General features: G+C 39.2%; 1 protein-coding gene across 1 annotated transcript in view; it reads right to left on the reverse strand.

The window, feature by feature from the left end:
• Positions 1 to 2,117: 2,117 nt before the first annotated feature.
• RASGEF1B (RasGEF domain family, member 1B) overlaps positions 2,118 to 13,816 on the reverse strand; it is a 43,279-nt gene continuing 31,580 nt past the window's right edge. Inside the window, exons 11-14 of the mRNA XM_011941751.1 lie at positions 8,914 to 9,009; positions 8,110 to 8,233; positions 6,571 to 6,643; positions 2,118 to 2,467 (exon numbers count right to left, since the gene is read on the reverse strand). Of these exons, the coding sequence (XP_011797141.1) occupies positions 2,443 to 2,467; positions 6,571 to 6,643; positions 8,110 to 8,233; positions 8,914 to 9,009 (318 nt within the window). The 3' untranslated portion in view covers positions 2,118 to 2,442. The remainder of the gene's footprint in view (positions 2,468 to 6,570; positions 6,644 to 8,109; positions 8,234 to 8,913; positions 9,010 to 13,816) is intronic.

The following is a 13,816-nucleotide window of genomic DNA, read 5'->3' on the forward strand; positions in this document are numbered from 1 at the left end:
GGATCAGGGAAAGGCAGTGCAAGGAGAAAGGAGGCAATATTGTGAAGTTGCATTCATCATGGTTTTTTTCCTGTATCTTATGATGTTCTGGCATCTTACAAATTTTGCTGACAGGGAAGAGACTCCCAGGACTAGCTAATTCTTAGAGACAGCAAAGGACTTGGCCCTGAGCATACCCAACTATTGTCAAGAACATAGCCCCAACCTTCCCCTTTATCTAACTCTCACACACCAAGCCAATACAGAAATTGCCCTAACTCACCCGAGGGTCCAGGTACCAGGCAAATGGAGACCACCCCTCCAGCCCAGAGCCTGATGGAATTATTCAGACTTGCCAATCCGAAACTGTTGGCCTTGCTCTGCCTTGCCTTTCTGCAGAAACCTCAAAGCCTATGCTTTCTTCTTGCTCCTGCTTCTGCCCCCAGCTGACGCCAGTGCTTCCCCTGCATGGCTTGGCATGGCATGTGCCCTTTTCTCTTGGGAAATTGACTAATATAAAGATTTCATTGTCACTGGCCTCTCTGTGTTATCACTTAGCTATTCCCATAAATTAACATCTCAACAGGTATCATGAGGCAGAAATGCCTTCCTACTCTCAGCGGGATCCCAGGACCAGCAGCAGTAGCATCCCCTGAGCCCCAGCCTAAAGCAACAGAATCTGCATCTGCATGTGAAAAAGATCTCCGGGTCATTTGCAAGGATATTGAAGTTTGAGGTGCTGTGGTGGTGTGGTTTAAAGCTCCGGGTCTGGAATTAGAAGGACCATTTCATGTATTTGTGCCTCTCATTAGCTATGTGGCCTTGTACAAGTTATTATTATTTCCACCCCTAATAAGTAGAGATGAATCCATGCTAAACACTTAGAAAATGCCTGGCAAATACTACTATCATTCTTTTTTAAAAAATAAATGCCCATACACAAACTGTTGAGGCAACTTCCTCTGATACATTCTTAGCCAGTCTCTTGAACTGATCCACTGCGATTATAGCCCATGCCCGCCCCCAAAAATTCCACCCATAAAAGAAAAGAAAGACGCCACAACTCCTGGCCGCAGAGTGTAAAATATATTGATGGTTGTAAAGGGACAACTTGGGGATATTTTAGGTCTGCTGAGATGATGCACAGCATACATACATGCTCTAGTTTTTGGAACCATGTCATTAAGTTTTCAAATACATCTTTTTTGAACATGGTATTTTGTTTTTTTCATTAGCACGAATTACTACTCTACAGTTTCTTCTAGAGTAAATAAATATAATGGCTGTTTGCAGAGCGACTACAGACTTACTTAGATGTTTAACAAGGTGAACAATTTCACAATTAGATCAACCATTAACAGCAAGGTGTTTTTCATCTGTTTTGTTTACTGCTATAGTGGGGGGGATGGTAACTTTTCCAATTTATTCTTTGTTGACATCTTTAGTTACCAACAGACTCCCAAAAATAATGAAAAGTCGGTTAAAAAAATTAAATTGTAATTATGCCATGGGTTTTCCCAAGATCCTTAAAGTCAGCTCATTTAAATTTACAAGAGGAAAAAAAAAAGGCATCATGGAAAACTAAGTAACAAAAAACTACTGAAAAATACATCTGTAGAACACAGTGGTCAGCTGTAAAAAGCTCAGAAGGGAAAAAAAAAAAAAAGTCCTTCTAGCATGTTAAGCAGTCCAACGACAAACTCTGCTTTTTTTTTTTTTTTTTTCTTTCTAGTGGCTATTTTCCTACCACAGTGTTGAGCTTCATTATTATATTAAATAACTTATATGGGTAAAAAGGAGTTTGCTAACCAGCAGCCAACTCAAAACCTTGTAGGAGGAGGGAGGAAAAAAATTTACAACACAGCACACACTAAGGGGAAACCAAGTCCACAGTCAGCTTCCAACCAGTGTTACCCTCTCTGGCAATACTGATTGAGCTGAGGTGTGGGATCTAAACGGGGGGTGGGGGTGGGAGGGGTGGGGAGCACGGGTTTAGATCCCCTCCCTCCACTCCCTTCTTCATTTAAGTTAACAAAAGAAACACGGGCTTCCTCAGAGCCAGCACTCAGCTGGGCAAGTCCCATTAGCAGCAAATGTTCAACCAAATAAAAAAGAACACACACACACACAAAAGAAAACTCCATCCAGGTGCAGAGCTGTGATTCACATGGAAATTCCAGGAGATGAATCATGTGCAGAGCTGGGATTTTTAGAGGATTCTTTCTCAAGTGTCTTCAGTGAACATTTCAGTCTCACAAAATCTGAGTCTGTCAGCTGCAGGAAATAAGTTCTCCATCTGGTCTTGAGTGAGCTTGCATGCTTTGCTGACCGGGGTGCTCCAATGACTGCAGGGTCTTCATGAGTGTTCTGAGTATGAGATGCCAGAAAACAAAGGCCAGCCCCTCCATGATCTGCAGGAAGCAGCAGCAACAGCAGCAGCAGCAGGCAGGCAGCTCCCATGTGTTAAACTCTGCCTAAGAGGCTCGACCTGAGTAGTAAAAACAACACAACCTAAGACAGAATGTAACAGACTACTTGAACTAGGATGAAAATGCCTTGTGTAATACTAATTTATCTATCCTGTGTTTTAAGTTTGATTTTACAAAGTTAAACCAGGAAAAAAAGAAATTCAAGCTTTTAAGTTATATTGGCTCTCTGGGAAAACTGCTAGTCACTTAAAAAAACAAACATTTATTAATGGAGATGGCAAAAGCTTAAACAGTAAGTCTGTATCTTGAGTAGGTTTATATTATAACAAAAACAAAAACAGCAAAGATCATTAATAATAAAGAGCTTTTAGGTATAGGTTATCATAGGTGGGTTTACTTGGTAGATATAAGCATCTTCACCACACATTCCATGAACATTGGGAGAGTTTAAACAAGAGTTGACAATAAGGGTGTCTGCCATCAGAGGTGTATTTGTCATTGCCACTGATGAATCTACGTATCTGCAATGAATGGCTCTACGACCACCAAGAAAAGCATCTACGTAAAAATATCTTACTGCCTTCAAAGCTAATGTACAAAAGTTTTCAGGTAGGTACAATGATTCCAGAATATAGTCAGCCCACTCTATCTGTGGGTTTTGCACCTGTGATTTCAATCAACGGCAGATCAAAAATATTTGAAACAAAAAAGATGTGTCTGTATTGAATATATACAGACTCTTTTTCTTGCCATCATTCCCTAGGTAATATGGTATAACAACTATGTATATAGCATTTACATTATACTAGATACTGAAATTAATCTAGAGACGATTTATGGTATGACACTATTTACACAGCATTTACATTATATTAGGTATTATAAGTAATCTAGAGATGACTTAAAGTATAAGAGAGGATGTATGTTGTTATGTTCAAGTATTATCTATTTATTATTTTGAGTTTACCCTAAGAGGTTATGTTTTATTGAATCAGTAAGATTGATGGCCACAAGAAAAGAATATTTCTTCAAACAACAGCAACAGAAAGTTCCATTTCATTATACCAGGGACTGGAGCATCCTCAGATTTTGGTATCTGCAGGAGGTCCTGGAACCAATCCCCCATAAATACCAAGGGATGATTATGCTTAATCTTAGTATCCACTTAATGTATGTATTTTATAAATTATAATAGCCTGTTTTATTTTGTTTTAACTTTTTCGTGGTTGCTATGCTTTGGCCAACACCTGCGATAACCCAGTACCATTCAATGACACTACAGGAGCACAGGCTGAGGAGTCAGAGAGAGCAAGACACCCTGTCCAGAGCTGGGGCAGACATTAGGGGAAGACCCTGTGCCTGCCCTCAAGGGGCTTACATAGCAATAGGGGAAAGAACCACAAACACTACACAAAACCGCATGGCTGGTAATGAGAGAGAAAGACTACCTCCTGACTGTACGAGTTCTGGAGAAAGTCTTTCTAGGGAAAAACCGGCCAGGGATGGGGGAGGCATTGGAGCTGGGCCATGAGAACAGACAGGATGTGGAAAAGGCAGAGTGCGTGGCTTGAACACCAACACAGATGGGAGTTGTTCTTCAAAGCTCCTTAAAAAACAATTTTAATGTGGAAACTGTCTTTGATACCAACTTTCATTTCAACCAATTGATACGGGAGTGCTGGGAGGGGAAGAGCACAGTCCCTTTAAATAATACAGAATGGGAGATGGGAAGTGCTGGGTAGAGAAAGGCGGGTCCCTGGCTAGGGCTCCACCCCCAAGGACCTAGGTGAGGACAGACTTTCCTGCCCAAATGTTGCATTTCCCAAGACCACCCTGGCCCATCATGCTCCCATCCTGGGCCTATAAAAACCTGAGACCCCACCAGGCAGACACACAAGTAGCTGGACGTGGTGAGGAACACATCTGCTACAGAAGACACAATTGGCTCGTCATCGAGAGGACACTGAGGGGAGCGCACTGGTAGAAGGGCATGCCGGCAGGGCACACCGACAGACGCCAGCACACCGGACTGACTGGCGGGATGAGGCGGAGTTTGGCAGGGGCCGTCTGAGAAGGACATCGAGAGGACACTGAGGGGAGCACGCTGGCAGATGGGCACACTGACAGACGCCAGCATACCGGAAGGCCACTGACTGGCGGGAAGAGGCAGAGTTTGGCAGGGGCAGTCGGAGAAGAGCCCGGGCCACTGAGTGGCCCCACTCCAGTGTAAAAACATCTCCCTTTGGGCTCGCCCATCGGCGGAGAGCTACTTCCACTCAATAACACTTTGCACTCATTTTCCAAGCCTATGTGTGACCCGATTCTTCCAGTACACCAAAGCAAGAGCCCTGGGATACAGAAAGCCCTCTGTCCTTGCCATAAGGTAGAGGGTCTAATTGAGCTGGTTAACGCAAGCCACCTACAGATGGCAAAATAAGGCAGCACCCTCTAGAGGTCTGAGCAGCAGGGCACTGAAGAATCGAGCCACAACGTATCCCCCATTGCATGCCCTGGGAGAGGCACAAGGGAACCTTTCCCGTTTCACAATCAAATGTTAGATGTCATATGTTATGTGAACAGTACAGACGTGGGAAGACATTATACAATTCAATCTTTAGCTTTTAATGTCCAACCTCTGACTTATGAACCTTTCCAATCTAACCACTAGTTAATAGGAATATGTCATAAAATAATAAGAACTAGAAAATAATTTTGTAGGTAGGTCTGGATTAATTTAAAATGTCTGGAGACCATAGGTAATGCAGATACCAGATATCATTCATGTGTAGCCAATCTGCTTACCAATTTTTTTAAAAATCTACAAGAAAAGTAACAAAAGCTAAGCTATACCCAGGGATCCCACCAAACTTACTGTTTTTAAAAATACAGAAAGGAGGGATTAAAAAGGAGACATATGGAAGGCAAAATGTATCAAAAAAGGATAACTAAAAGGAGTGATTCTCAAATCTTTTATCCAGCAAGATATGCACTCTGAGGCTCATGTTTTGCACATGAATAATATTAAATAGCACAGTGAAATATTTTAATACAAACACAGAGTAATACAAAATTTTAATTGAAATGTGCCACTGTCAGGCACAAAATTATATATATATGTATAATTAGTCAATGCATTTTAGTTCTATACATATATATATAGGCATCAGCCCAACAAGCCTGTTATATCCCATGGCTTTAGGCATTGACCAAACCTTCTTTATGTTTGAGTCTGGGGATACAAGAAACATCTCCAATCCTTCACCAATTACTATGATATCCTAAGGATAAGAATTCCAATGCCTTCATACTTTATCCCTCATCCCTCATCACTGGGAGGTACAAAGAAGGCCTAAGCTTTCCTTTGAAACAAACACAACCACCCAAAACCAAGTATATCTTAGATATCCTGGTTCATGAAATCTAGCCTAATATCAAGTATAATGAAGGCTCTCAAATGATTTTGGGACCACAAAAGAAAAGAAAATGTGCTTGTAAACCCTAGTACAAAAAGGTATACATTCTGAGTTTCTCAGTAGGACTATAATGATAACAATTTTGATATTATACCCTGGGCTGCTTGTGCTTATTAAAGTATCTCAAATGCTTAAAATACAAATTTAACCCTAGTTTTGTTCAAAAATACTCATAGAATAGCAAAAGTTGTAAATCTGAAAAATCTCCAGATTATGTTTAAAGTCCCAACTCTCTCAAACAAAGAGGGGACTGAGATCCACTTGGAAAGTCGCAAACCCAACTTTATAAAGCCTACTGGCACTTCTTTTTTTTTTTAATCTCAGGTTAAATAAAATTTTAGTGTTAGAAGAACTATTTAGAAATGAAGTCTGAACTGATATTTTAGACAAAGTCAATGCATTTTTTTTTTTTTTTTTTACCATACTTTGGTTCAGCTCCTCATTCTATTAAATAATGGGAGAGAAAAAGAACAGTCTCTGTATATCTGCCAGTAGAAAAAAAAATGAAAGGCAATAAAGCAGAATGATGGCAGTGAGAATTCTGAGCCACAAAGATTCGGTGTACAAGAGATAAGGTGCAGAGGACCTGGAACAGATAGACAGCAGCTCCCTATAGAACGCATGTGGCTTTCTTCAAGTAAAGCCAATTTCCTTCAGACTTGTGCAGCAATGAGAAGAATGAGACCCACCTTAGAGACTTCCACCTGTCTTTCTCTATATGATTTTCAGGTCCTTCACTCTCATAAGAAGCCAAGTAGAGAGCTAGAATCAAACAAAAGAAAGTGCATTAACATCAAAGCCTTCTCCTGATATATTATCTACCACCATCCATCCCTTGTTCAACTTGAGCCAAACTCCATAGCAAGATACTCTTCAAAATATCAGGTTATGACCAAGAAGCTTCACTGTTTCATGAAGAACACAGATTATCACTTTGCCTCTGACTGACCATCTCGATGAAAACCCAAGGGCTTCTAAGCCAAAAATGCACTTAATTACCTAAGAATGTATGAGGCAAAAAAAGCTTGTAAAATGTAAGCCATATGACGCTGCCATACACTTAAGACTTAATGTTCTTTACAAAGAAAGGGGTGAGGGTTCTTTCCTGGTAGCCTGAGTTGTTTTTTCCTTTTTTCTTTTTTTAAAAACTCTTTACGAGGTAGAAAGCCAGGTTTTCTAGGCCAATTTTCCATCCTTCTAATATTTTTCTTTCTTTTCAAATCAGAAAGACTCTTCATTTAAAAATTCATGTTTGTTATTAATCCTCTTTATAGAGATTAAAAACAATCAAATCCCCTCTGGCATAGGTGATATTAATTCAAAATGTTCTCCTGGTTGGGCGTGGTGGCATAATCTCAGCACTTTGAGAGGCTGTGGGCAGATTGCGTGAGCCCAATAGTTGGAGACCAGCCTGGGCAACACGATGAAACTCTGTCTCTACAAGAAAAAAAAAAAAGAAAAGCAAAAAAATTAATCCGGCATGGTGGTGCACGCCTGTACTCCCAGCTATCTGGAAGGCTAAGGTGGGAGGGTTGCTTGAGCCCAGGAGGTCGAGGCTGCAGTGAGCTGTGATTGTGCCACTGCGCTCCAGCCTGGGTGACAGAGTGAGTCGCTGTCTCAAAAAAAAAAAGTCATTATTGTAAATACTATCAATCTACTATGAGAAATTGTTAATAGATGCTATTAATTCCTGTAATATTAGGATATATCAAATCAATAAAATAAATCTCTAAATATGTTATGAGCTCACTTCTCTTCTGATGATTTTGTTCTGTATCTAATCGCTTGTTCTGCTTCAAATTCCCTAATGTTTTAACAGGTTAAAATGTTCCAGTAGTTTTTTAAACAGCAGGGGGTAGCAATTTACTGTTTTTGTTTTTTTTCTCCAAATTACATGGACTATCAACATGCCACAAAACACCTTTTGTCTATTCAAGTAAGTTCAAACAAGAAAAAAAATTCTTCAATAACCCCATCTGTGCCCATAGCTTTGCAAATCTGGTATTATAAAGAATACTTAAACACAGAAACATACTGTTTGTAGGTGAATATTAAGTGCAAATATTTTAGGGACAAATCATACATTTTCTGTGACACAGAAAACTCTTAACATGAAACAGATCAGAGGACAGGCCTCACTACTATATGAGTAACCAAGCATCTCTATACTAATATCCTAAACAAAGGATTTGGGGATACTAGTGGTAGCTCCCACTGAATGGTCTTACCATCTTCACTGAAGACTGGTACTGTGATCAGATACTGCAAGATCTTCCGGTCCCTCTCAAATGGACACTCCACTTGTTTCCACGTCATAAATTCACTCACTTGTTTGGCAAGTTCCCAAAATTTCTGGAAGATAAGTAAAAAAAAAGGATATAAAGGTGACCGTAAAAAAATAATTATGAGCTTGGGAGAGGAAATTCCATTCGAAATGATTCCTTCTTATTTTATTAAAGAGACAGGGTTTCACTCTGTCACCAAAGCTGGAGTGCTGTGGTACAATTATATAGCTCCCTGCAACCTCAAACTTCTGGGCTCAAGCAATCCTTCAGCCTCAGCCTCCCAAGTAGCGGGGACTACAGGTGCAAACCACCATGACTAGCTAATATTTTAATTTTTTGTAGAGACAGGGTCTCACTGTTGCCCAGGCTGGTTTCAAACTCCTAGCCTCAAGCATTCCTCCCACCTTGGCCTCCTAATGGACTGGTATTACAGGCATGAGCTACTACAGCTACTTTCTGGTCTTTGCTCTTCTGAATTATATATAGTTTTCTTAATTTAATAAAACCCTATTTGTGAGGTATAAAAATTTTCTCAAGCTTCCTCAAATAGTAATAATCATCATCATAATGGCTCAGTTACTCTCTTCTACTTGGTATTGTTAATTTCTTAAACAAAATAATACGGAAAGAGATAATTTGTTCTGAAACTGCAGAATTGGCTTTGGCTCCCTGGCCTAGAATGCAGTGCTGGAAAAGCTGCCCCTCTCCTTGTGTTCGGATTTTTGTATCCTACTTTATCACACTCACCTCAAAATTGACATGGCCATTGGGAAGGCGGTTGGCACAACCCTCATTGAGGAAATAAATATCTTTGATTAAGAGACTGAAGAATGGTATCACAATCTAGAGGAAACAAAAGATTCTGATTTGTCTGGGCAAACAAATATTTAGTCTCTCATAAAAATACACGAGATTAATGAACAACATGAACTTTTGATTATATGAAAGGCCACAAAGAATTAAGGTACAGTGTTTTGTTTCTTACACGACAGTAATTTCTTCCTTTACATAATTTTGCTTACAATACAACTGCTATTTATAACCAAAGCACAGCAAGGAGAAGTAGCATTGGGAAGTGAATAGGTTGGTACTTTTATTACAATTTTTCCTATTTTTCTCATTGTAGTAGTATGCAATAAAATCAAAACTCTAGCTATTAAGAAAGAAAAAATACCTAAAAGAACTCTTGCCTTTCATTTAGCAACCCCTTAGCAAAATGTTAACAGAATACCTATCACTGCAGGCACCATTTTTTTTTTTTAGAGACAGGTCTTACTCTGTCACCCTGGCTGGAGTATGGTGGTGCAATCATGGCTTACTGCAGCCTTGAACTCCTAGGCTCAAGCAATCCTCTAGCCTTAGCCTCCTACATACCTGGGACTACAAGTACATGCCACCACACCCAGCTAATTTTTAAAAATTTTGTGTAGAGACGGAGTCTCACTATGTTGCCCAGGTTAGTCTTGGACTCATGAGGGTCAAGCAATCCTCTTATCTCAGCCTCTCAAAGTGCCCAGATTACAGTCATGAGCCACCAAGCCCAGCCATGTACCAAGATTTTAAGTTGCATGACCCATCTCCCTGCTAGAAGCTGTACTGCTTATTATTTAGATGTCTACATTGAAGACAAAACTTTTTTTTAGATAAACATTTCTTCTTGAAGACATTCCTCAAGATAATGTGAGAGCTCAAGGTTTTAGAATAGTTGCTACAAACTTTCTAATGTAAACCTGGCCTATGTATGACGAACCAGTTGGCACCTGCTCCCACGGGAAATCACCTAAGAAGTACCTCGCACAATGTTTTGAGACAAATGTGCCCCAGGCGAAGGAGGAAATATGAATGTATAAATGAAAATTAATAGTTGTTTAAAAACAATAAACCTTTAAAAATACTTTCCCATCTGAATTCTTTGGCTCGATGAGGTGGTATTGAATTAATTAGCCTAAAGCAATAATCTCTCAGTAAGTACCCCAAACCACACTAAACCCACAAGAAACAGAGAAAAAGGCTCACATACAGTAATTTCCATTTTCTCTCAAATGTCAACATATTTTTAAAGATTCTAAATTTCCTACAATGTAAAAAATCCATTAAACACCGATTGTGGGTCTATTTTGTTTCCCCAAGGTCAGATCTTTGAAGTTTCCTAAGCTTATGACTCAGGTCGTACCTCTATATTGAGTGAACAGGAAAACATACTTTTGGGCTCACACACAAAAATATTAAGTATCAATTCCCTTCTAAGGAAAAATTCAGATTTTCACCAAAGTCATTTAAAAAACAAGTTTTGATTATTTTTGTTTCATTGATTTCTGAAAACAACCAAAATGATCTTCCATTTTGACATCTTTGGACATCTCACCTAAATATACTTTTAATCATTTGTTATTATCTCTGAAAGTCTCTAAAGCCAAATTAGTAAAGATCTCATTACCTTTCCTTCTAATATGATTGGCTATTTTCTATTATGTTAGAACTAAACAACATAGTAATAATAGTAAAAGTACAACCAAACCTTGCTTCTTTGAAAGACTATTTGTGAATGGGAATGCTGGACTTTGGATGCTGCCAGACAACAGTAAAAACTTTGGCTTCAGAATTTACTGGTGATATAAGCTAGGAGTTGGCAAACTGTGGCCCTCAGGCCTCTTTTTTATGGCCTAGGAGCCACACATTTTACATTTGTAAGTAGCTAAAAAAATCAAAATAATAATATTTCAAGATGCATGAAAATTATATGAAATTGAAATGACAGTGGCCATAGAGCTTTACTGGAAGAGAACCATATCCATTCATCTTCATATTGTCTATGTCTGCTTCTGTGCTACTGTGCCCAAGGTGAATATGCACTTAGAGGATAATAAGGATACATCATCATAAGACAGCCCCAGGGAAATAGAACAAAATTATAATCAAGATGTAATATTTGTATACTGTAGCGGCTTTTAAACAAGAACTTTATTTTTGTACTCTATTCTTCGGTGCTGAGCTGTGAGATTCATGAGGTGTTGATCATTGACTGTTTCTTACTGATATTTAAACTTCTCGTAAATTCACACCAAGTGCCTATAGCTGGAATAGAAATTCTAGGTGGCAGAGGCTATACCTTACATGATTTTTGCATTCAGGGGTGCCTGCAAGATGCTCCACTACTGACTATCTCAATCACTCTTTCATAAAAATAAAAATATAACTAATCTTACTTATGATACTTTACTGCTCTGTTCCTTATGCCTGTATACAAGAAAGAAGTCTTGCAGGCTTCAACTTTTTATTTATTCATGGATAATTCCCTTCAGATCTGTAGCCCCTATACAAATCTAATACAGTGAAAATCAGATTATAAGGACTTCCATGAGCTAAGTGAATGTACACATTATTAATAGGACAAAGCAAAAGTTTATTTTCCTGAAGGTCTTGTCAATGATGTTTTTAGCAGGAGAACTTCTCAAGTAATAGTATTTTTGAATTTCCTTTCAAAATATTCTTAGTTCAGAAACCCAGCAACTACAACATAAGGGTTTTGCCAGTTCCACACCTAGAAATGAATGCTGATAAATAGGACCAAGTAAGTTCACAGGAGCAGAATTGGAATGGCAAGAGGATTTAAAGCCATGTAATCATATGAGGAATGGTTAAAAACCTGGAGACACAGGTACCTACAGAAAAAAAACCCAGCTATTTAAAGAATATTTAAGGGCTGCTGTGTGGAAGACACATTTGGTTTGTTCTATAAACTTGAGATTTAAAAGGATACAAAAGATTCACCATATTGGTCAGGCTGATCTCGAACTTCTGACCTCAGGTGATCCACCTGCCTCAGCCTCCCAAAGTGCTGGGATTATAGATGTGGGCCACCATGCCTGGCCAAGAATCCCAATTTTCTTGAATAAAAGGTGGATTTAACTAGAAATGCTTTCACTCTCAGCCTTTGAGACCAACTGTAAAAAGAGATGGCAGTTTTTAAAATGGCTGTGATTTTTTTTAAATTTTACTTTAAGTTCTGGGATACATGTGCACAATGTGCAGGTTTGTTACATAGGTATACATGTGTCATGGTGGTTTGCTGCACCCATCAACCTGTCATCTAGGTTTTAAGCCCCACACGCATTAGGTATTTGTCCTAATGCTCTCCTTCCCCTTGGCCCCCAGCCCCCTTCTGGCCTCAGTTATGTGTTGTGTCCCCACCCTGTGTCCATGTGTTCTCATTGTTCAACTCCCACTTATGAGTGAGAACATGCAGTGTTTGGTTTTCTGTTCCTGTGTTAGTTTGCTGAGGATGATGGCTTCCAGCTTCATCTGTGTCCCCACAAAGGACATGATCTCATTCATTTTTATGGCTGCATAGTATTCCATGGTGTATATGTACTACATTTTCTTTATCCAGTCTATCATTGATGGGCATTTGGGTTGGTTCCATGTCTTTGCTATTGTAAATACTGCTGCAATTAACATACGTGTGCATGTGTCTTTATAGCAGAATGATTTATATTTCTTTGGGTATATACCCAGTAATGGGGTTGCTGGGTCAAATGATATTTCTGCATCCTTGAGGAATTGCCACACTGCCTTCCACAATTATGTAAATTACATTGAACTAATTTACATTCCCACCAACAGTGTAAAAGTGTTCCTGTTTCTCCACAGCCTCACCAGCATCTATTGTTTCTTGACTTTTTAATAATTGAATGGCTGTGCTTTCATTTGTTTAATGAACTACAGAGTACAATTTATATGTTCACATAGAACCTGCTTAAAACAAAACAAAACTAAAGCAGACACAATGTATTAAATGATATAAAGGGTAAGTACTTGGGACTTTTTGTAGAAAAAAACTTAGAATTCCACAACTGAGAAATTTTGGAGGGATTGCACTTCAGAATTTCTTTGGCCAATGCTGCAGCTCCCTACTCACAGATATGATTCCACAGACTTCTGGGGCAGAGCCCACCAAGCCCTCACTGAAGCCCATGCAGAGAGAACCTTGCCTGCCCTGCAACACAGAGAAGGTGAATGAGGCCACGTACAGCCCCTTCGGTGGGCTTACTCTTCAGTGTGCTGCAATTCTCCCATATGTGCTCACTGTTTGAAGCTTAAAAGACTTCATATTAGATTCTTTTCTCAATCTAATCACAAGCGTACTGGGATGGAGCAAGTAAAACTTAAAAGCTGGCAAACCCTGTCAGGCTACAGTAAGACTGTCATCTCTGCTTCATACCCTCTCCGATCTTATAAGTTCCTTTATTTAAAGAAAAAATTGGAAGGATTTACAATACTCCTCAAACATTGTTAGAACTGATATTTCAGATCTGATTGAGAACCAACTTAGCATTTACTAAAGGTGGGGTTGTGTGTTTATTTTTATTTTAGATCATTGAGGCTGAAGCGTTTTTCAGGGGACATGATTGGGAAGCTGTGAAAGGTTTTTTACCTCATTTTCTTTTATTTGTGGAAGATATAGTTTAAGTTAAAAGATGGATGGAATTGAAACCGAAAATAACCTCCATCAAGCAACCTTCATTAACCCAGTTACCATAACTAAGCATTCACTTCTCAAATAACATGACCGCCAAATGCCGAAACAGCTTATCCTTCCTCTGTAAAGAAATATGACACCGAAACGTGCCAAGAAAGGACCCTCAGAATC

The sequence above is a fragment of the Colobus angolensis genome, unplaced genomic scaffold, assembly GCF_000951035.1.
Source record: "Colobus angolensis palliatus isolate OR3802 unplaced genomic scaffold, Cang.pa_1.0 Scaffold200, whole genome shotgun sequence".
In the NCBI taxonomy this organism is placed as follows: Eukaryota; Metazoa; Chordata; class Mammalia; order Primates; family Cercopithecidae; genus Colobus; species Colobus angolensis.